We start from the raw sequence: 22,936 nt of genomic DNA on the forward strand, positions 1-22,936 counted from the left end.
GCCTTTGTTTATCCAAACTGATGTTTCATTTATTCATATAGGGTGAAGCTGGAAAACCTGGCAAGTCTGGTGAACGTGGACCTCCAGGACCTCAGGTATAAAAAACAGTGTATTAAATTGTGGGCCAAAGTTGTTGAAAGATATGTTCATCTTTTTTTATTACCAACAAATATCATAGTATAATTCTCTATGTCCCCCATAGTAGCTACATGTTATTATAGAAATTCACAGCCCAAATCATTTACAACACAGATACAAGACAGTACATTGATCTAACATATTTAACACAAATATAAGTTGAAAATGGCCATTGGAAGAGCTGGCGGAACTTGTTTGACCCTACTTTCAGAATACCCAGTGATGGACATTTCATAGGAAAGCATGGCCTAAACACTGGTTAAAGATGACATCACATCTGGAATATATCATGGAACACTGGTGGACTATCGATACTACTGTAATAAATGGTGGAGATAATTAATGGGAGTAACAGAAAATTTGTGGAATGGGTCACGTTACACTGGATTAATAATAACAGCGTTACTGAAAAATAATATTAATACTACTGGAATAATGCTTCACATTATGGAGACCATCATGCTAGAATGTTGGAGCGCTGACCCCATTAATGGAGAGCAGTATGTTACAGATGTTGTTCAGTGATCCTGCTGATAAGGAACATCATGTCCTTCTTGTGGAATACCATCTAGAAGAAATTATATCTGACTAGTGGAAGACTGACAGCATTTATGGGGGCACAACTACATTAACAGAGTAAAACGAAGACTGTGTTGTAACTGAAGGAACACTGATAGAATGAAAGAAGGATATACTGTATGTCCTGCACATGGAACACCAAACCTTTATTTGGAAGTTACCGTGTCCTGTGATGGGTCGGACTAATATTTTATATTGCCTCAGGAGTGGAACATTCCAACTCTGACCTTAAATTAGATATAATGTGTATGTAAAATACCAAGTTACCTGTCCAATATTTATACATGGCTTTTCGAAATAAAACTCAGCACACCTAAAAACCAACATGAATGTTAGCGATTGAATGTAAATGTATGATAATTAACATACCCCAATATTATTTGTTTTCTAGGGTGCCCGTGGATTCCCCGGAACTCCCGGACTTCCTGGAGTAAAAGGACACAGGGTTTGTATTAAGACTCAAAAAATTGAACGTACAAGTGACTAAATAAGAATCTGCATGTAATAATATATGTTTGATTGCAGGGTTTCCCAGGTCTGGATGGCACAAAGGGTGAATCTGGTGCTGCGGGTGCAAAGGTAATAACCTAATCCCTAATTATTTTCTAATATTTGGCAGCTTTTAGTACAGTAGCGCACTTAATGCATGATCCCCATCTAACACAGAAATATTCTTATAATATGCACAAATGTAATGATAACAAATCTTATTAAACTGTTTTAATGTTCTTTGTATTCTTGTAGGGTGAAAGTGGTGCTGCTGGTGAAGCTGGTGCTCCTGGTCCAATGGTAAGTTAACTATTTTGGTACATGCCCCACACCAAACTTTGGCTTGTTATGGCTCTTAATACTTTTTATTATAAATATGCAATGTGATCCCTGGATAGTTCAGTGGGGTATTCCTTCCAACAGCAAAGTGGAATACTTCTAAATATGTACTCTGATTTTGACCAGTGGTGGATTCTGTGCTCAGATCCCCCATTGACTAGCCTTTTACAGACTTATGAAAAATTGGAAAGGCAATTTAAATTGCGGTAGAACTCACTGGGCCTATTTATTAAACAGTGAAAGAGAAAAGACTGAAAACCATTTCAATCATAGATTATCATACTGAAGTCAAACAAATACAAAATGGCTTTTGATTTGTTGCTGTGGGTATTGTGAATAGAGCTTTGCCCCTTGCATTGTATTATTGAAAAAGCCAAACGTCATTTATTCTATAACAACATGTTTAGGTTCTCTGTAGAATAACATCTAATTTTATCTGAATGTCATAATGTTATATACTGTATATATACCATTTCAAGACACATTGTTGCTCTTTAGATAAATGAAAGACTTTAAAAATGCTCTGATTTTGTAGGGTCCCCGTGGTCTGCCTGGTGAGAGAGGACGTCCTGGACCTTCTGGTGCTGCTGTAAGTATTAATTAGGGAATTCAGAGTATAAGGTACAATTGTGTTCAGTAGGTTCTTGTTAGGACACAAAGCTGTATGGTTTGTAAAAAGTCTTTTAGATTCAGCCAGTTTCTGTTTTCCACAAAACAACTATATTTTTTTGCTTATTAGATCACTTATGTTAACTAGTTTTAGGAATGAGTTAAAATTTAGGGGCATGATTCATGAATAGCAAAACAGAAACCAGCTCAATTTGCTCAAATTCATAAAAGACTGAATAGATGTACGTAACTAAGACACAAACTGAATCACTAAAATAGGTACAGGTGTCAAAGTTATGGCAAGTAAATATATCAAATAAGGGAGTTTAAATTTTTATTCAGTAGGACAGCATCTATAGGCCAAATAATATCCTAAATAACATAAAAAGGAAGTAGGAGAATGAAACACTCACCTAAGCATTATGAAATCAGTGGACCCCAGAATTACAGTCTTTTGACCTGGGTTTGTGAACTTTCTTACATATCAGGTTTAGGTTACCCATTGAATCTACATTTAATGCACCCATCATGTCTAATTTAATGGACCAGAAGCTGTTGCCCATGAAAACAAATGCAGTTTTAAATACAGGCAGTCCCTGAGTTACGAACATTTGAGTTACAATGGACTCGTACTTACGAACGGAGGGAGAAACAGGAATTGAGAGGAAAACTACCCCTAGGAAGGGAAATTCACCCCTTTAAGATTTATCATGGGAAAAAGGTGTCACGAAATTTTCAAAATCCAATTGTCACAGGGACAGAAAGTGACGTGAAATCTTCTTAACAGCGGCACAGACAGTAAAACATTATAGGGGAGTTAACCATTCCCTATGCTATCCAAAAAACGTAGAAATAATTTTTTTTGGTTGGAACTACACTTAAAAAATATACCTGTTCCAACTTAGATACAAATTTGACTTAAGAACAAACCTACAGACATGTTTGTAACCTGGGGACCGCCTGTAATTCCAAAAAATTAAAAAAAAAATTCATTTAATTTGCTATAAGTAATTCTTTGCATTTTTTTTTCTTTTGCTTCACTGTTTCAAACCCAATCTATTACATGTGCTAACCCAAGAACAGAAATTAATTAGTACAAAAACTGTTAAGCCAATAAAATTTTTTTCTAAATCTCAACCTGCTGAAAAAGTCAAACTCTTGTTGCTATGAGCAACAAAACAGTTTATTAAGTTAGGTTAGTTAGTGCATAGGTACCCAGTGGTCCCCTAAAACCTGCCCACAAAATGGCTGCTTCCATTGTTTACACAAAGACTAATACAATTTACTTTAGATTAATGTAGCCAGACATCCAAGCCACAGTACAATCACTGTTTTCATAGTACTATAGCTACCTCTGACATATCTTTCAGGGAGCTAGTCTTAGATTACAAGTGGTTACATCTTTGAAGTTACATCTGTGAAAGAAAAACCTGACGTGACTTGTAAAAAGAAAACAATTAGGGTGTGAATAAGGATTATATTTTTCATTGAATGTGTCTCCTACGTGTACAGGCTAGCCACTGTCATGATGATATGTATTTATATTCATAGTGTGAATATAAATGTAGACGCAGACATATCTGAATGGAAACAAATCATTGTACTAGTTTAAAACACATTTCCGTAACAACTCAGATAAATAAAGGAGCTTTCCTGTGTAAATATACTCTAAATGAAAGCAATGTATAGAAAATATAAGTGATCGAAACTCTTTGTAATCCCCTGCAGCTTATAGGTCAGAGCTGAACATTCTCATGTCCCGTGCCTGTCTATGTGTGGATGGTCTCTGTTAAGGCTTGTTTCCAACATTCCAGTCTCACCTGGGTTCACATCTGCCCTCCAAAAACCTTCCAATATAACATTAAATATAAAAGCTACAGTGCACTATGTACACAATTTTAATAGAAAAACAGTCTTTTTCAGGCAAAAAAAATACTTTAAAGCGGAACTAAAGCTTTTTTTTTTTAAATTCCAAGCGGGCAGGTTATTTTTTGTAGAAGAGACATGCAATGACTTTCCTGCAATAAAATAAACCTAACTGCCTGCTCACTGTCTCCCATAGAATGTACACTGAATTGTGCATGCACAGATCAGTATACATTCCAGCAGTGTGCCTGTGTGCCAGGATGACAGAACTCCTGAGTATGCATGGGAGTTACGTCATCCCGCACCAGATGGCTGAACATCGAAACCCGAAAGAAGCTAGGGAGGAGATGCCAGTGTCGATGAAGGACCTCGGGGTGTCAGGTCGTTGGAGTATTTTGGAAAATAGTTCCACTGTAAAAGATTCAGATAAATAATAGATAATGTCTAAATTAAATGGACTAAATTGTTTCAGATCCCTTTTCTTAGCGAATACATGAGATTAAAAGAGTCCTTTTAAAATACATTTATTAATATTATTATTATGCAGGATTTATATAGCGCCAACAGTTTGCGCAGCACTTTACAATATAAAGGAAGACAGTACAATTACAATACATTTCAGTACAGAAGGAATAGGAGGGCCCTGCTCGTGGAGCTCTCAATCTAAAGGAAGGGGGAGGTGATACAAAAGGTGGTAGCTGCAAAGATGATCTAATAGAGGGGGCTCAAGTACAGTTCTTAGGTGGAGGTGGGGTAGGCTTCCCTGAATAAGTGAGTTTTAAAAGATTGCCTAAAGGCAGACAGAGTGGGGGCTGACTGGACATACTAGGGTAGGGAGTTCCAGAGGATGGGGAGGCTCTGGTGAAGTCCTGGAGGCAAGCTTGGGTGGAAGTGATGAGGGAGCTAGAGAGCACAATGTCTTGGGAGGAGCAAAGCGGTTTGGATGATATCTCCAGATAAGGTTGGTGATGTAGTTAGGGGCAGTGTTGTGGATGGCTTTGTATGTTGTGGTTAGTATTTTGAATTTTATACGTTGGGTTAGTGGAAGCCAGTGGAGGAATTGGCAGAGAGGGGCAGCAGTCGCTGATCAGTTGGTAAGGTGTATGATTCTAGCAGCAGCATTCATAATAGACTGAAGGGGGGATAACCTGTGCAACGGTAGACCAGTGAGGAGGGAGTTGCAGTAATCAAGGTGGGATATAAACAAGGAGTGGATGAGTTGTTTTGTGGTGTCATTGGTCAGAAAGGGGCAGATTTTGGAAATGTTGAGGAGGCTGAGGCAGCAGGATTTAGCCAGTGATTGGATGTGGGGCCCAAAGGAGAGGTCAGAGTTTAGGATTACACTAGCACCCTGGCATGTGCAACCAATGGTTGTGCTCTTGATCTTAATGGTTAATTCATGAGTGGGTGATCGGGGGGGGGGGGATTCTTACAAGCTCAGTTTTGGAAAGATTGAGTTTCAGGGAGTGGTGTGACATCCATGCTGAGGGAGTGAGCTGGGGAGTGGAGGGATATCAGAAGGAGGTTGGTTGTCTTCCAGGTTTTGCAATAGATGCATTAGCAAAGCTTTAATCAGGTGGAGGGTTATAAAATTATAAATTACTGACCCCAACGGATGATAGTGTCTCGGACTCGGTCACTTACAGACCATTTACCGTGATCTACCAGTGAGCCAAATTAATATGAGAATACGTGCACGTGGAAGTAAGACACTGACACTTCACAGTTTGCCAACTTCCTAAAATTCTGTTTTATTGAGGAACTAACAGTATCATTTATAGGGCTTATGATGCAGGCAAAGCATATACATTGATTGGGTGAAAAGTCCACTGGGTTTCTGCGTGTTCATCCATCCGTGTTGATATCTTCCAATCATTGTCCCCAAAGAGACTCATTCCCTTTTATGGGGGTTGTTTACATTAAAAGATACTTTTCTCCTAATGAGTCACCAAGGGTGAGACTCCGGATGAAGGCGCCATCTTAATTATCATCATTGTTCTGTCAACCTATATCTGATTGTTTACTTAAGAGAGTAAGGAATCTTTTTTAAAGAGCAAGAAACATAAAGTAGCAAGACTATAAAATTGTCATTTTACTGATCATCTAATAAAACGTGGACTGTCTATCACAATCCACTACAATCCCCCCTTAAAATGGCTATTTTATTCCTGACTGTTCCTATGTCTTCTGATGTCCTAACTGCCTGGTGGCCCTCCCCTTGGAACTCTTTTAAGACGCATATAGAGCCCCTGAGTGGATAATCCATCCCTAGAGTCTCGATACGTCCTGAGAAGGCCACAGTCAGGCACTGTCTTTCCCTGCTTATAGTTGTCTGTTAGGGGGGGGAAATTTGTAGCATTCCCTTTTTTTTTATAAATCTGAAATATGATGATCAGGGGCCATGGTCTGTAAGGGAGTATAGGATTCCCTTTCTTCACGGGGGAATTCAACATTGTTATAGTTCAGGAAAGTAGGGGAGATCTCATGCACAGCTTTCCCTATTAGCCTCTTAATGCAAGGGATCACACAGCAGGCGACTACTGCCATTAGAATGATAATACCCAGGATAACCACCCCTGCTTGGGCGAGGGCTTTCTGCCACCCACTCAGCCATCCAAACCACTGATCCCAGGGATGTGTAACACCAGAGTTTTCCTTAAGTTCATTTGACAGGTCCTCCAACCTCTTGATGGCCAGTGTCACCTTCCCATTTGGGCCTGTGTTATCTGGGATATACGTACAACAGGTCATGGTCTTTGGTATCATTTTACAGACCCCCCCTTTTTCAGCTAATAACATATCGAGTGTCATACGATTTTGAAAGACCATGTTAGAAGTAGCCTCCAACTGCTCTGCTATCCCCTTTAAGGCATCTCGTGTGTAGTTTACAAACCGTTGTTGATTATAGTAGATGTAGTTTATCCAATCTACATTCTTGTTCTCAGTGATGAAGAGGAATAGGGATTCAAATCCCGCGGCCACCTGGTCTCTGGCCTTGAATTCATCAGGTACCCCCCTTGGGACTCCTATCGCATCTATATAGACATGGGGGTCAAAACTCCCTTGTGGGGCACTTCGTTTGTGCTTGGTTGCATGGGGGGGGTTTGGGAGGCCCCTTAAGTAATGGATCTGAGAGGATGTGCAATGGCATTATGGCATGGAGGCGTGGGGATTGGGAGAAGGGAGAGAATGATTAAAGGGGGCCAACCACTCTTTTGAAAGGTATATATCTTTCAGTTGGAACTCACAATGGTGGATTGTGCCACCTCTGGGGTATAACACCCCTAGAAGGTAAGTTCCCTGATCTCCCGGACTCTCTATGGTCAGAGTAAGGGGGGTGGCTACAGTGAATTGCTTGTTCATTTTTGTGGATCACCTATCTACCTTAGGGGTAGTAAGTGAGTGTCATTCGGGAAATTAGAGATTTTCCATACCGGTCTTTCCGCTCTACTGCACTTTGTGGCTTATACCCCCAAACCGGTCTCGTGTTCCATCCCACTGATCCCCAGCAGCCATTAGGCTGACAGAGTGTCCACACCTGCCATTCACTGTAGAGCAAAAATCAATTGCCCATAATTGTCAGTTCTGAATTGACCAACTGCCTGCCAGATAATAAATCTGCATATGCACATCCAAAGATTTAATATCAGGGTGAATAAACAATGCACATTTTGCATTGCAGCATTATCATTTCTGTGCTTGCAATTCCTGCACAGTTGTGTATAGTCAATAACAGGCTTGTGAAGTCAGATCATATACAGTATAGGGTAGAGGCAGTTTTCTGTCTTGTCTAGTTATCAGCAGACATAGTTTTGCCAGTCATTTTGTGATTTGTGCAGTCATCAACAGCAGATATATATGATAACAATAGGTCAGTCTTCTTTCCTGATATTCGATTTGTTTCTAGTAAAATATATCATTGTTACTGTTTGCTGTTCCTCCTTATGGAGTGCATTTTATGGCCATTATCTGCAAAGTCAGAGATCCAACCAAGCCAATTACCAATCAGAAATGATCTCTTATTGGCCTAGTATACTAAACTAATAAAAGATACAATCTCTAAGATTATTTTCTATTTTGTTAAATATGACTTTAATGGAAGGGTCTTATGTTGAAGCCCCTTACCTGCTCCAGCCATAACTATTTTCAGTTTTGATAAAGTGCAGAAGGGTAAAAACTTCTGCTAAGTTTTACTGTTGTCTGTGTACCTGTTGTGGAGATTTCCCATCACTTCCTGTCCCAGGGTTGTGACAACTTATCATCAAGAGAAATCTCTTCAATGGGGAGAGACAACAAGAAAAACAAAATAGAGGTTCTAACCCTTCCCCACTGCAGTAAAAAAAGTTTTTTTGTGTCCCTTTGGAGTGATTACTCTTTGATTCCTGTCCCAGTGATACACATTCCCAGATAAGGAAGTGTGAGAAAAGCTCTACATCGGGGACAAAGCAAGGAGATCCCAATACATCCCATAAAAAAAAAAAGTTTTGTCTGGAATTGGACTTCAACCACACCTAGACTATAAATAGTGCTATAAGTATCTACTATTATTAAAATGTTAGTAAATATAGGCATGTTCAATGAGGATCTTTATTGTCTTTATGAAATAGTTTAAAGTGGTTGTAAAGGCTGAAGGTTTTTTTTACCTTAATGCATTTTATGCATTCTATTCTACCGTCTGTGTGTAGCAGCCCCCCCAAAACTTGCCTAAGCCTCATCTTGATCCAGTGATGTGCACAAGAGCCTCAGTTCTCCCAGGGACTTTACCACCTCATTGGCCAAGGCAGCAGCGGTAGCCATTGGCTCCCCACTGTTGTCAATCACAACCAGTGAGCCAATAAGGAGAGAGTGGGGACTGGGCGGGGCTGAGCCGAACTCTTTGTGTTAATGGACACACAAAGCAGCAGCTTGGGAGCGAGCCTGCTCGGGTGCCCCCATAGCAAGGTGCTTGCTATGGGGGCACTGAGCAAGCAGAAGGGTCCAGAAAGTGCCACCGGGGGACCTGAAAAAAGCGGGGTAGGGGCTGCTCTATGCAAAACATTATACAGAGCAGGCAAAAATAAAAATAAAAAATTTCTATAAACATACGTGCTTGGATTATCCTAGCATACATATTTAAGCTTTAAAGTAAAAAGAGAAAAGGTTTGATGGTTTATCATGCATAATGCAAAAGCTAGCAGTAATCAAAACAAAAAAGTTCAACACCCAACCCAGTCTCCTCCAATCAGTCAGCAATGTCTCTGGCAATGTGCTTCTTTAGAAATCAGACTAACTGAAAGATCATCTCATGTCAGTAACAAATATATGATAGCGAAGGATGTTTTTTTAAACTGATCAGGTTTCAATTACAATTACAATATAGGCTCCCCAACTATTCTGTTTAATAATAACACAGTAAATGGCAGTCTAATTTTATTTTTATTATTTTATTTATTGCAGGTTCTCATATAGTGCTGTTGATTTGTGCAGCGCTTTACATATACACATATATATATATATATATATATATATATATTGTACATTCACATCAGTTCTGTACAATCTAAGATCCCTAATCCCTAACTCTCATACTTATACTAGGGCCAATTAACCTACCGGCATGTCTTTAGAGTGTGGGAGGAAACCAGAGTACCCGGAGGAAACCCACACAGGCACAGGGAGAACATGTAAAGTCCAGGCAGGTGTTGCTGTGGTTGCGATTCGAGCCAACGACCCTAGTACTGCCAGGCGGAAGTGCTAACCATTTAGCCACTGTGTTGCCCATAATAAACAGAATGTTTAACACTGCGGGATAAAATGGATAAAGAGCCATAATAAATAGTACAAATTAGTGTTGATGTACCTGCATGAAATATTTGAGGTTGGTTTACTAAAGGTAAAGCTGCTGCTCATTCCTCAAGGGAATTGGTCCCAGAGCTTAAGAATATGATGATGTTTCCCTTTGCAAAGAAAATCCAATTATGTGCAAGGAAAATAAAAAAAAATGCATTTTTGCTAGCACATATTTGAATGATGGAAGTCAGCAGAACATCACCTCATTCTCTAAGTTCGGGGGAAATTCTCTTGCAAAGTGCAACTTCCCTTGTAAAGTGGACAGCTTATTTTCCTTTAATAAATCAACTCCTATATTTTCTGCATAACTAAAATTAACTTGTTTTGTTCTGTAATTTGACAGTTGAGGTCAGCAAATGCTGACAGTGTTGAGTTTTCAAAGAAATTACTAAAAGGAATCCAGCATTTACTGAGGGAAAAAGTTCATAATTTCACATAATTGGAATGAACAAGCTTCTGCAATGTTTTCTTTCATATTTTTCTATCACTTATATTTTATACAAATGTTACTCTTTACATATTTAACCTATAAGTTCTCCAAGCTGTATTGGTCTATGAGCATCATTATCTACCTCTCAGCAGGCTTTGGCTTAATGTCCTTAGGCACTTACAAATCATAAGTGTTCTTTAGTAGCTATACGTAGACATTTGTATAATAATCAATAGTTCTAAAAATAGTATGAAAATAGCTTTAAATCGTAAAGTAAAAAGTAGAGAGTACTGTAAACTATGCCATTAAATGATCTAAGATGTGTGCCACTCATTACTTACATGGTTCATATCAAACTCTGAAATATATAAAAGGCAAAAAAGGTAGAATACAGTGAGACTAATGTAATTACATACACAGGAGACAGTATGGCCTCATGCACACTGAGCATTTTAAACACAGCTTCTAGAGGCATCTCAATGTTAGCCTATGTTTCCATGCACACATAGGCATTTACAGGCATTTAGAGGCAGAACAAAACCCACTACCAGCCTGTTCAGGAGCATCGCTTTGGTAGAAAAAAATATGCATAAAAACATATAAACACATGTAAGTGAGCTTACGCGCTAGGTATGCCAAGGCCTTGGGCGTTCATTCATTTCAATGGCCAGAAAAAAATGAATATTCTGGACAATCTGGTCATAGCGCTCAACACAATTAAATGCGCCAAAAAACGTTTGGAAAAAAAAGTGGCTTTAGGTGCGTTTTTGATGCTACCTTCTCCTGTCAGGACAAAGGTGTTTAGAAGAGCTGAGTAAATGCCCAGCGAGCCTGTATATGGCTGTGGCTTTTTCAGCTTCTTGATGCAGCTAACCTAGTTTTGTGGGAACACCTAATCTTGGTTGTGCAGTCCAGGGATTCTCAATACCACCCATCATGGTTTGTATGCACATTCCCATGTATTGTGCACTTTAGAAAGCTGTTATTCAATCCCCTCTTTTCAAATCTATTATAGTATTCTTGAAGAAGATAGGTGTAAATTTTGGGGTGGGAAGGCGCAGAAGTGAGTAGCTAGAAAGAGGATGCAGTACCACCCAGAGATGCTATGAAAGCCCCACTCAGTCTAGTAATGGGCATATTTTATAGAATAAATATAAGCCTTCTTGTTTCCATCAAGTCATTAGCTGTTCACTGAATGAGTCTGCATTTTACCTGGAGCAACTAGACATACTTGAAGGCATGTAAGGTCCCTTTAAATAGTAAGCCAAATTGAAGCCATTACTGGAAATAAAAAGATTGTGTTCTCTTTCTTACATTGTAAACCTGTTGCTGTTTTTTTCCGCCTTGTCCTCAAGCTATTTTGTCTCCAAAAATGTGACCTTTACATGTTTCCAGAGCTAATGCATGCCCCCGTACATGCATGTTTTGAAATTGGTGCAATGCTACATTGCACCCACTGAGAGGCAGTATAGTGACATTCTGCCTCAATAAGGTGTTTGTGTTTTCACATTGCTACATGCAGTGTTGCCTTTCCACCACGGAGTGGCAGTGTAGAAGCATCCACATTTTGTTATCATTTTTGGGTGCAAATTGACAGATTTATTCTGTATGAATCAGCTGTTTTAATAAATAATGGATTCAAATTATTTGTAATTTAATCATTTTGCTTACTATTTAATTTAAATATTTAACTGATTTTTTAGCACAACAAAAGAAATAAATTATCTCCACATAGGGGACACTCATGCAAGAACAGCATATGAGTTTTCAAAAGTCAGTGCTGTTCATGTTTTTATTATATAGATAAAGTAAAAGGCAACATATCTCATTCTCAATGTAAGAGACAGGCAATGGGGTTGATTTACTAAAACTGGAGAGTGGAAAATTTGGTGCAGCTTTGCATAGAAACCATCCCCACACCCCCGCTTTCAAAATGACTTCCCTCTATATTGTTATTACAGGTATTCATAAAGCTCTGACAATTTAAGTATTGCTGTCACATCAATCCCTGCCCTCAAGGAGCTTCCAAACTATAGTCCCTATCTCACATGCATACATACACACACATACATACTAGGGCCAATTGAGGCAGGAGCTAATCAGTTATCAGCATGTCTTTAGAGTTTGGGAGGAAATCAGATTGCCCAGAGGAAACCCACAAACCCTAAAGCACAAGGAGAACATGCAAACTCCATGCATATAGTGTCCTGGCTGGGATTTGAACCAAGACTCAAGCACTGCAAGAAAGAATTGTTAGGCACTAGCTTTACAAATAGTATTTCATTAGTAGCGTCAGTGTGTGCAGCATTAAATATCATACAGCAGGTGTAACATTACAAGCAATATAAATAAGGTATGTTAGAAAGCATGTTATCTGATAAGTATGATTTATTACCCAGTCCTAGCAGAATAAATCTAAGTTATGCCTTATATACAGGAATATCAAATCTCTGTAGGTCCCTAAACCACAGAATGTAAGGGATTTAGCTGTATGCTTTGAGTCATGATCTACCATTGTAAGACTTATCAAATTAATACACTGTAGAATATTGTTTTCTTTTGTATAGATTAGCCTAATCTGTCATGCTCATATAATAAACAGAAGTGAAATCTTAAACTAAGCAACAAAGCTAGCTTAGAGTCCTATTACAGTTCAGGCATTGCTTATTAATACAGTATATAACCAATGGTAAGGTAAGCATCCCATGGAATAGCCGTTTGTAAAATAAATGTCATAAATCTTTATGGAATACAGCAATGTGACTGATGTATAATATTGCACATAAACTGAACAATTATGTTCTCCCTACAGGGTGCCCGTGGTAATGATGGTCTGCCAGGTCCCGCCGGTCCACCAGTAAGTGATATTTTGTAGTATTTTATTTAGATTACATAATTGTTTTAGAAACATATTTTTTTAATGTATTTTTTAAATAGGAACTTCTCTATGTAGTGACATAACAGGGTCTCCAGCTCCACATTAACAGCTAATGGAGACCTACTCCTGTTTTAAGGAGTGGAGACCATAACAATATCATTCAAGTTTATTGGGATGGATTTTTCAAAGAAATAGAGAATGGTTAGTGAATCAAGTGAAGCTATGTTCACACCAATCATCATATGCAAGGAAAAATCCTGTCTTTGTTCATCCTTAGCACATAGTTGGGTATTCTGAGTGAACATAGCTAGACTTTGTTCACTATGCTAAGTGAACCTTCTCTACTTCTTTAGTCATCTCCATGGAGTCATACCAGAGTTCACCAGGAGGTGGCGCTGTAGATCTCTGTTCCGAGAAATCTTGGGCTCTGTGTGAAAGCTTTACTGTGCTGCAAAACAGAGAGATCCCCAATAGATTATCATTTTTATAGAAACGCTGGAACATTTCTACCATCCAAGTGCCAAAATTACGTAGCCAAAAAATATTTTACATGAGATCAATAGAAAAACAAAATATGTCTGGGTAGGAGTCAGAGCTGCAATCAATGAGAATTCATGCAATCATTGAATATTTCTGATCTCATTAATATGGCATCCATTAGATTTCAGCCGAGATTTATCTAAGTAGGAGCTGGGGTCTTCATCAGATCATTAAGGGTGTTTAGAACTGGCAGATATTGTATTCAGGAATAATTGAGAACAGTTTGGCGGAGGAGAAGCAGTGTTTAGAAGTGGCACATATTTGTCTGATTGGGTTCAATGTATGTGGACTGTATTGCAGAAGTCTCATTTCCTCCCCAGCTGTAAAAATACTCAGAGCTAAACAGCTCTAAGATGTGTCTGCCGGCTCGGAATCACAGCTTGTCTTTGTTTACAGGGACCTGTTGGCCCAGCTGGAGCTCCCGGATTCCCAGGTGCCCCTGGCTCCAAGGTATGTGTTACGTTACAGCAATTTGTCTGCAGCCGCTCACAATGACAGAAACGCAGACAGCCCAGGAGAGCAGACAGAATGCATTCTTTACACGTGGATACGTCCATACAATGGGAAAAGCAATAGGTCTAATTGGCATCATTGTATTCATGTCTTCCCAAAATGGAAATTGGAAGTGCTAGAGATCAGCGCTGGGGTGTTCGGAATTCCTCAGTTTTTATTTGACTGAATGCAGACAGTGAAGGTCTGGGCATACACATGTATCAGAACTTACATGATTCTTCATAAATAATATGTGCCATGGAAAATATTCTCACTACCCTTTCCTCACATCCTTTATACTTCATACATGATAAATACCATAGGGAAATATTATCATTACCCCCCATCCTTTATACTTCATACATGATAAATACCATAGGGAAATATTATCATTACCCCCCATCCTTTATACTTCATACATGATAAATACCATAGGGAAATATTATCATTACCCCCCATCCTTTATACTTCATACATGATAAATACCATAGGGAAATATTATCATTACCCCCCATCCTTTATACTTCATACATGATAAATACCATAGGGAAATATTATCATTACCCCCCATCCTTTATACTTCATACATGATAAATACCATAGGGAAATATTATCATTACCCCCCATCTTCTATACTTCATACATGATATGTGCCATGGAAAATATTCTCACTACCCTTTCCCCCCATCCTTTATACTTCATACATGATAAATACCATAGGGAAATATTATCATTACCCCCCATCTTCTATACTTCATACATGATATGTGCCATGGAAAATATTCTCACTACCCTTTCCCCCCATCCTTTATACTTCATACATGATAAATACCATAGGGAAATATTATCATTACCCCCCATCCTTTATACTTCATACATGATAAATACCATAGGGAAATATTATCATTATCCCCCATCCTCTATACTTCATACATGATATGTGCCATGGAAAATATTCTCACTACCCTTTCCCCCCATCCTTTATACTTCATACATGATAAATACCATAGGGAAATATTATAATTACCCCCCATCCTTTATACTTCATACATGATAAATACCATAGGGGAATATTATAATTACCCCCCCCCCATCCTTTATACTTCATACATGTTAAATACCATAGGGAATTATTATAATTACCCCCATCCTTTATACTTCATAAATGATAAATACCATAGGGGAATATTATCATTACCCCCCATCCTTTATTCTTCATAAATGATAAATACCAGAGGGGAATATTATCATTACCCCTCCCCCATCCTTTATGCTTCATACATGATAAATACCATAGGGAAATATTAACATTACCCCCCCCCCCCCCAACCTTTATATGTCATTCATGATAAATACCATAGGGAAATATTGTCATTACCCCTCGCAGCATCCTTTATACTTCATACATGATAAGTACCATAGGGAAATATTATCTTTAACACCCCCATCCTTTATACTTCATACATGCAAAATACCATAGGGAAATAATATAATAACCCCCCACCCCCAAACTTTATACTTCAGAAATAATAAATACCTTAGGTAAATATTACCATTCCCCCTCCCCACATCCTTTATACTTCAGAAAAGATAAATACCATAGGGAAATATTATCATTACCCCCCCTCCATCCTTTATACTTCAGAAAAGATAAATACCATAGGGAAATATTATCATTACCCCCCCCCCCCATCCTTTATACTTCAGAAAAGATAAATACCATAGGGAAATATTATCATTACCCCCCTCCCCCCATCCTTTATACTTCAGAAATTATAAATACCATAGGGGAATATTTTCATTACCCCCCATCCTTTATACTTCATAAATGATAAATACCATAGGGGAATATTATAATTACCCCTCCCCCATCCTTTATGCTTCATACATGATAAATACCATAGGTAAATATTAACATTACCCCTCCCCCAACCTTTATATGTCATTCATGATAAATACCATAGGGAAATATTGTCATTACCCCTCTCCGCATCCTTTATACTTCATACATGATAAATACCATAGGGAAATATTAACATTACCCCCCCCCCAACCTTTATATGTCATTCATGATAAATACCATAGGGAAATATTGTCATTACCCCTCGCCGCATCCTTTATACTTCATACATGATAAGTACCATAGGGAAATATTATCTTTAACACCCCCATCCTTTATACTTCATACATGCAAAATACCATAGGGAAATAATATAATAACCCCCCACCCCCAAACGTTATACTTCATAAATGAAAAATACCATAGGGAAATATTATTATTACCCCTCCCCCATCCTTTATCCTTCATACATGATAAATACCATAGGGAAATATTATCATTACCCCTCCCCCATCCTTTATGCTTCATACATGATAAATACCATAGGGAAATATTATCATTACCCATCCCCCCGTCTTTTAGACTTCATAAATAATAAATATCATAGAGAAATATTCTCATTGCCCTTCCACCCTTATTCTTTATATTTCATAAATAATAAATATCATAGGGAAATATTATCATTACCCCTTCCCCATCCTTTATACTTATTACTTCTCCTCCATTCTTTTTACCCCATAAATAATAAATACCATAGAGAAATATTACCATTACTCTTCCCTTCATCCTTTATACTTCATAAATGATAAATACCATAGAGAAAGTTATTGTTACCCCCCCCCCCCCATCCTTTATATTTCATAAATACATACAAAAGGGAAATGTTATCATTACCCCTCCCCCACTCTTTCTATTCCATAAATAATAAGTATCCTTTGTTCCTTAAAAATGATAACTACCATAGAGAAAATTATCATTACCCCTCCGCCATCCTTTATGCTTCATAAATTTTAATGTTGATAGTGAATATCGTTAATCCCCACCCCTCCCCTCCCCTTTCCTTTATATTTCATAAGTGCAAAATTCAATAGAGAAAAATATTGTTACCCCCCTGTATACTTTTTAAATGCCATAAGGAAATATTATCATTACCCTTACCTCCTTCATAAATTACAAATTTGATAAGGAAGTATCATACTAACCACCCAACCTACCTCCCCCTCCCCCCAACACTTCAAAAATGATTAATTCGATAGGAAAATACTATCATTACTCACTCCTCTGATTATACTTCATAAATCATAAAAACCATAAGGAAATTATTATTATTATACAGGATTTATATAGCATATTATCATTACCCCTCCACCATCCTTTATATTTCATAAATAATATATAGCATATGGAAATATTGTTATTAACACTCTGGCCATCCTTTATAGTTCAAAAATGATAAATACCATAGGGACATATTAATATTACCCTCCCCCACCCTTTTACTTTGTAAACTATAGATTTGAAGATTTGATATGGAAATATTATAATTACCACCCAACCTACCCCTTTTATACTTCATAAAAGATAAATTCCGTAGGGAAATATTATCATTGCTCTCTCCTCCTTTTCTACGTCGTAAATAATAAATACCATAGGGAAATATTATCATTGCCTCCTCCACCCTTCATACTTTATAAATGATAAATTTGCTGCAGAAATAATATAATTACCACCCAGCCTACCCCCCTTTATACTTCATCAATGATAAATTCCATAGGGAAATATTATCATTAGGCTACATTCACATGGGCGTAAACATTTTACTGATCTTATTACGGGTTATTCTAGCACAAAAGGTCCTGCGTAATGATCGAGAAACACTTGTGTAATGTTGTCCTGTTTTTTTTTTTCCCCCAATACATGCATCAGGCATACATTTATCCTCAGATGCAGATATTTGGATTTTTAGTTACGGATATAAACTCAGTACATGCTTGCGTACCTTTTTTGAACTTTTCCCTAGAAAACAGCTGTGTTCAGATCCATAAATAAAAAAGCTTGTAAATATTTTTTTTGTGGTCATGTAAATGAAGCCTTATATTTAATAAATGATATATAACAATTTGTAGACAAATAATTTAAATAATGATAACATGTCTTAAAGAAGGCCCTACACCAAAAACCTATTTATATAAAGATCTACCTATTTACTGTGCTTCCATCCCCCCCATTCCTTGCCAAAATGCTGCAATAAAAAAATAAATAAATAACTGAAAGAAAACTCTGGGGGAATGCATTAAATATACTGACATCTTCTTTGGCTTCCACCTGGGACATCTAGGTGAGGGTGATGTCAAGCTCCTCATGGCAAGATCTTAAGGAATGCTGAATAGCCCAATGCTACGATAACACGCTCCTACAATGTGTATGAGCATCATCTCGCAAGATCTGAGTTACTGAGCCTTCCCTAAGATTTCATTGAAATGTGCATGACATCATCCTATACAGTCGGAAGCCAGGAGAAAACTGAATAAATAAATTAATGAGCAGACCTTACTTGTAGTGCAAGGTGTGTTTTAAAGTGAATCTGTGAGGACAGGGATATGGCGGCTGCTGTCGCTGACCTTCTCATAAGAACATCAGCTTACTGGCTGGTTTCTAAACTTTGTGTCACTAACCCGGAACAAGCATGCAGATAAATAAAAGGTCAGAATTGCTGATCTGCATACTATGTGGTGGTATTAAAAAGTTTCATGACTAGTTTTGTAACACGCCAACAGATGGCAGCACAAGGCTGCACAAGGAGCACGGACCTTCATAAGTCAGTGTGCCAAAAGACATCATCCTGTGTACATCGGGAGTTGTGCAACTGGTGCTATTCTGACCACTTGCATTATCACGTCTGCTATTTCATTAAGGACAGCAAGTTAGAACAAAGAACAAACGTGAAATTCTGCGTGAAACTGGGCAAATCGGCCATAGAGATGTTTGACATGATTTGGCAAGTTTACGGCAATGCTGCAATGAGGTGTTTTGAGTGGCATGAGCTGAAGAACATCACTGGAAGATGACAAGAGATCAGGAAGACCTTCAACAAGCTCAACCTCTGAAATTGCCTTCTTCCCAAACATGGAGATTCAGCTCGAAGGTTGCCATTTTGATAACATTGAGGAGATCCAGCGATTTGCCCAGTTTTATACAGAATCTCTAATTTGCTCTTTGTTCTCACTTGCTGTTCATGATGAAATAACAGATGTGGTATTGCATGTGGTGAGAATAGCACCAGCTGCACAGCTCCCGATGTACACAGGATGATGACATTTGGCACATTGACTTATGAAGGTTGGTGCTCCCTGTGACTGTGCGTGCAGCCTAGTGCTGACATCTGTTGGCTTGTTACAAAACTTTTTGTGCCACCTCGTAGTCCCTCCCTCTTGGATTATAAGCTCCAACGAGCAGGGCCCTTCTAACCCTCTTGTATTGAACTGTATCATTGCTGTATTGTCTCCCGTTATATTGTAAAGCGCTGAGCAAACTGTTGGCGCTGTATAAATTCTGTATTATAATGATAATAATAATAATAGTTGCAGGTCAGTGATTCAGAAAGTAATGGGACATTGTGAGAACCAGGCAACCAGCATTCCAAGAAAACAATGTCAACGTGGTATCCTCCATACTTCATCAGTGCAGGTTTCCTTTAATTAGGAAAATTGTAGCATTTTCCTATTTGAAGATGCCAGCTTGTTAGCAATACCCTGTAATGATAGGATATTACTGGAGGAAGTAGACATGTTCTAGCTTGGACCAGTATTATAAATTCTGATTGCAGTGCAGTTGAATTTACCAGTCATTGGTGTACCCAACAACATGGCTGCCCTTCAGTGCACATGTATGATTTAAATAGATGCAATGCAAAATCACAACTCTGTCTTTAAACTAGCAGCATGCAAGGAGTCACCATGTATGGAGCAGTGCACATTTTCTCCACTGGAGGGCAGACTTGTAAAATGGGATGTTTATAGGATGATGCTTGTTCAGTTAGTTTGTAGCATTTCAGGGAAGTTTTCAGATTTATTACTTAACCACTTGCCCTCCAGAGGATTAACCCCCCTTCCTGAACAGAACATTTTTTGCAATACGGTGCTGTGTTACTTTAACTGACAATTGCACGGTCATTCAATGCTGCACCCAAATTAAATTTACATCCTTTTTCCGCACAAACAGAGCTTTCTTTCAGTGGTATTTGATCGCCTGTGCGGTTTTTAGTTTTTGCGCTATAAACAAAAAATGACTGACAATTTTGAAAAAAATATATATTTTTGACTTTTTGCTATAAAACATATTCAGTAAATACATTTAAAAATCGAATTTCTTCATAAATTTAGGCCAGATTGTATTCTTCTGCTACATGTCTTTGCTAAAACAAATCCTAATTCGTGTAAATTAATTGGTTTATGTGAAAGTTATAGCATGTACAAATGGTGGTATATATGCTGGAATTTTTTTTTATACTAGTAATGGTGGCGATCAGCAACTTATAGTGGGACTACCGTACTACAGCCGGTATTCTGACACTGGGGAGGGGGAGGGGAATGACTAACTGCCACTGTCATCCCCAGTGATGCTAATACAGTGTTCAGTGCTAATAAAAAAGCACTGACACTGTGCTAATGACACTGGACAGGAAGGGGTTAACATATGGGGCGATCAAAGGGTTAACTGTGAGCTGTGTGTGTGCTTTACACTGTAAGCACACTGCTTTGTATGGTTCTGCTATGCAGAGCCATACAAAGCAGTGTGCAGGAGCTGACAGGGGAGCGATCTGTATTGTTTACATACAGGTCTCTCCCCCATCTGTGATACTCGGTGAAAGAGTTAACAGTGTGCTGTGTGTGTTTTACTAGGGAGACAACCTACTTTGTATTGCACTGCTGTGCAGAGTAATACAAAGCAGCCTGTTTATGCTGCCAGGGTAGAGTTTTGTATTGTTTACATACAGTTCTCTCCCCCGTCCATGATACTCAGTGAAAGGGTTAACTGTGTGTGATTTACAAGGGAGAAAAACTGCTTTGTATTGCTGTGCTGTGCAGAGCAATACAAAGCAGCCTGTTCGTGCTGACAGGGAGAGATTTGTATTGTTTACATACAGTTCTCTCCCCTGTCCGTGATACTTGGTGAAAGGGTTAACTGTGTGTTTTTTACTAGGTTGACAAGCTGCTTTGCATTGCTCTGCTGTGCAGAGCAATACAAAGCAGCCTGTTGGTGCTGACAGGGGAGAGATTTGTGTTCTTTACAAACAGACCTCTCCCCTTTCACTGTTCCTAGGCAATTGCTGGGTGCTGGCAGGGAATCTCCGGCCGGGACCCTGTGATTGACAGCTGTAGTCACCAATGGTGGTGTGGGTAGGGCGACGCACATGCCCCTTACCCGGAAATGCATAATCATGTGTATCTATGTGATTTTGCGCAGCCCTGCCGCCCTGTAGCAGTAGTTCTGCTTTAGGGCATCGCGGAAACAGTTAATCCCACATTAAATAGGGGTCATTTAGCATCATTTCATACTATATTTGATTTTTTTGTTTTCTCTTATGAATGCATCAGTGTTGTCTGGGTATTATTGTATTCCATAAATACAGGAAATTTCTTCAGTTGAGTTACGTGGTCCATAATGCATATGAGACCAGAACACATTTTTTAATGATTGCGCCTTGACCTTACACCTGATCAGTTCATGGTGGACAAATACTTCTCTAAGCACTTAAAAGGATTAGAGCAGAACAGTAGGGGGCCAAGAGGTTCAAACTAAGGACAAAAAGAGAGCACAAAGAGGTTGGGGAACACATTGCTACAAGCCCCTCTAAGTGTTCACAGAGAACTTCAATAGGAATCTCTTCTTTTTGGTCTCAAGTTTGTATTCCCAGGAGTCTCATTTCACGGGTAACCATAGTAACCAGACAGCACAGGGGTCTGGCCTGGAATGCCTATAAACAAGGCTCTTTGTCTAAGAAGACAGGGAGGAAAGCATCAGTGCATGAACAAAACAATGACCCCAACAAACTAAGGTCCCACAAACCAAGGTCGCACAACTTCAGGAGTCACGTACATATTTTACCAAAAGGATGCAAATATTTGCACAGAAAGACTTTTCGTATTTGCATTTGGGTATTTTTCTTTAAAATGTGCAATGTTATACAATGGTCATTGCAAGAAGCATACAACTGAGAACAGACTAGGCAAAACGTTTCCATTTACCATCCATCGTAATCGCAATATACACTCTACCGGAATTTATGAACTATTAATATTCTGTACCTCTGTGGGCCTCATACATAAAAGCACCTAAAAGTGGATCTACACTGTATCTAAACACCACAAGCCAAAAATGCTGTTTAATTCATATTTAGTATTCAAAGCAAAGTCCCCCATCCATCCATGTCTCCATGCTTTATTTTGTTAAGAAAACACTCCCTAGCATTTCTGGCCATGGCCATATTGATTAAGGGCTGATGATTCATGTAGCATTTACTTCCTGGAATCCATCTGCCCTTAGCTCATGCAGGCAGGAGGGTGTGCTTAGCTGAGAAAGCCCCTCCTCCCCACCTGAAAACTCCTTGGAATGTATGACATCATTTGCCTAGGCATCGAAACCAGGAAGGAACTAAAGAAATGGATACAAAAAGGTTTAAAATAAGTACATATAATATACCTTCTTATCTGTTTACTAATGCTAGTAGCATAAGGAATAAAAATAGTCAATGTTGATTGAGAAAGTAGAAATTCTATTTTAAAGACTATTATTATTCAGAATTTATATAGTGCCAACAGTGCTTTACAAAATGAAAGTGTTACTAAACCCACAACAGTAAAAACCAGTCTGTACATGCAGTAAAGTATGCTTGTTATACTCACTG

The 22,936-nt window shown here is 38.5% G+C and overlaps 1 protein-coding gene across 3 annotated transcripts in view; it reads left to right on the plus strand.

The window, feature by feature from the left end:
• The window catches only part of COL2A1 (collagen type II alpha 1 chain), an 81,586-nt gene that overhangs the window by 19,568 nt on the left and 39,082 nt on the right, over positions 1-22,936 (plus strand). For all 3 annotated transcript variants that reach the window (XM_089691364.1, XM_089691365.1, XM_089691366.1), the window contains 7 exons: positions 42-95; positions 1,109-1,162; positions 1,243-1,296; positions 1,462-1,506; positions 2,081-2,134; positions 13,092-13,136; positions 14,094-14,147. In XM_089691364.1, the coding sequence (XP_089547490.1) occupies positions 42-95; positions 1,109-1,162; positions 1,243-1,296; positions 1,462-1,506; positions 2,081-2,134; positions 13,092-13,136; positions 14,094-14,147 (360 nt within the window). The remainder of the gene's footprint in view (positions 1-41; positions 96-1,108; positions 1,163-1,242; positions 1,297-1,461; positions 1,507-2,080; positions 2,135-13,091; positions 13,137-14,093; positions 14,148-22,936) is intronic.

This window comes from Staurois parvus, unplaced genomic scaffold (genome assembly GCF_062004578.1).
Source record: "Staurois parvus isolate SC_StPar_1 unplaced genomic scaffold, SC_StPar_1.0 ptg000562l, whole genome shotgun sequence".
NCBI classification, from domain to species: Eukaryota; Metazoa; Chordata; class Amphibia; order Anura; family Ranidae; genus Staurois; species Staurois parvus.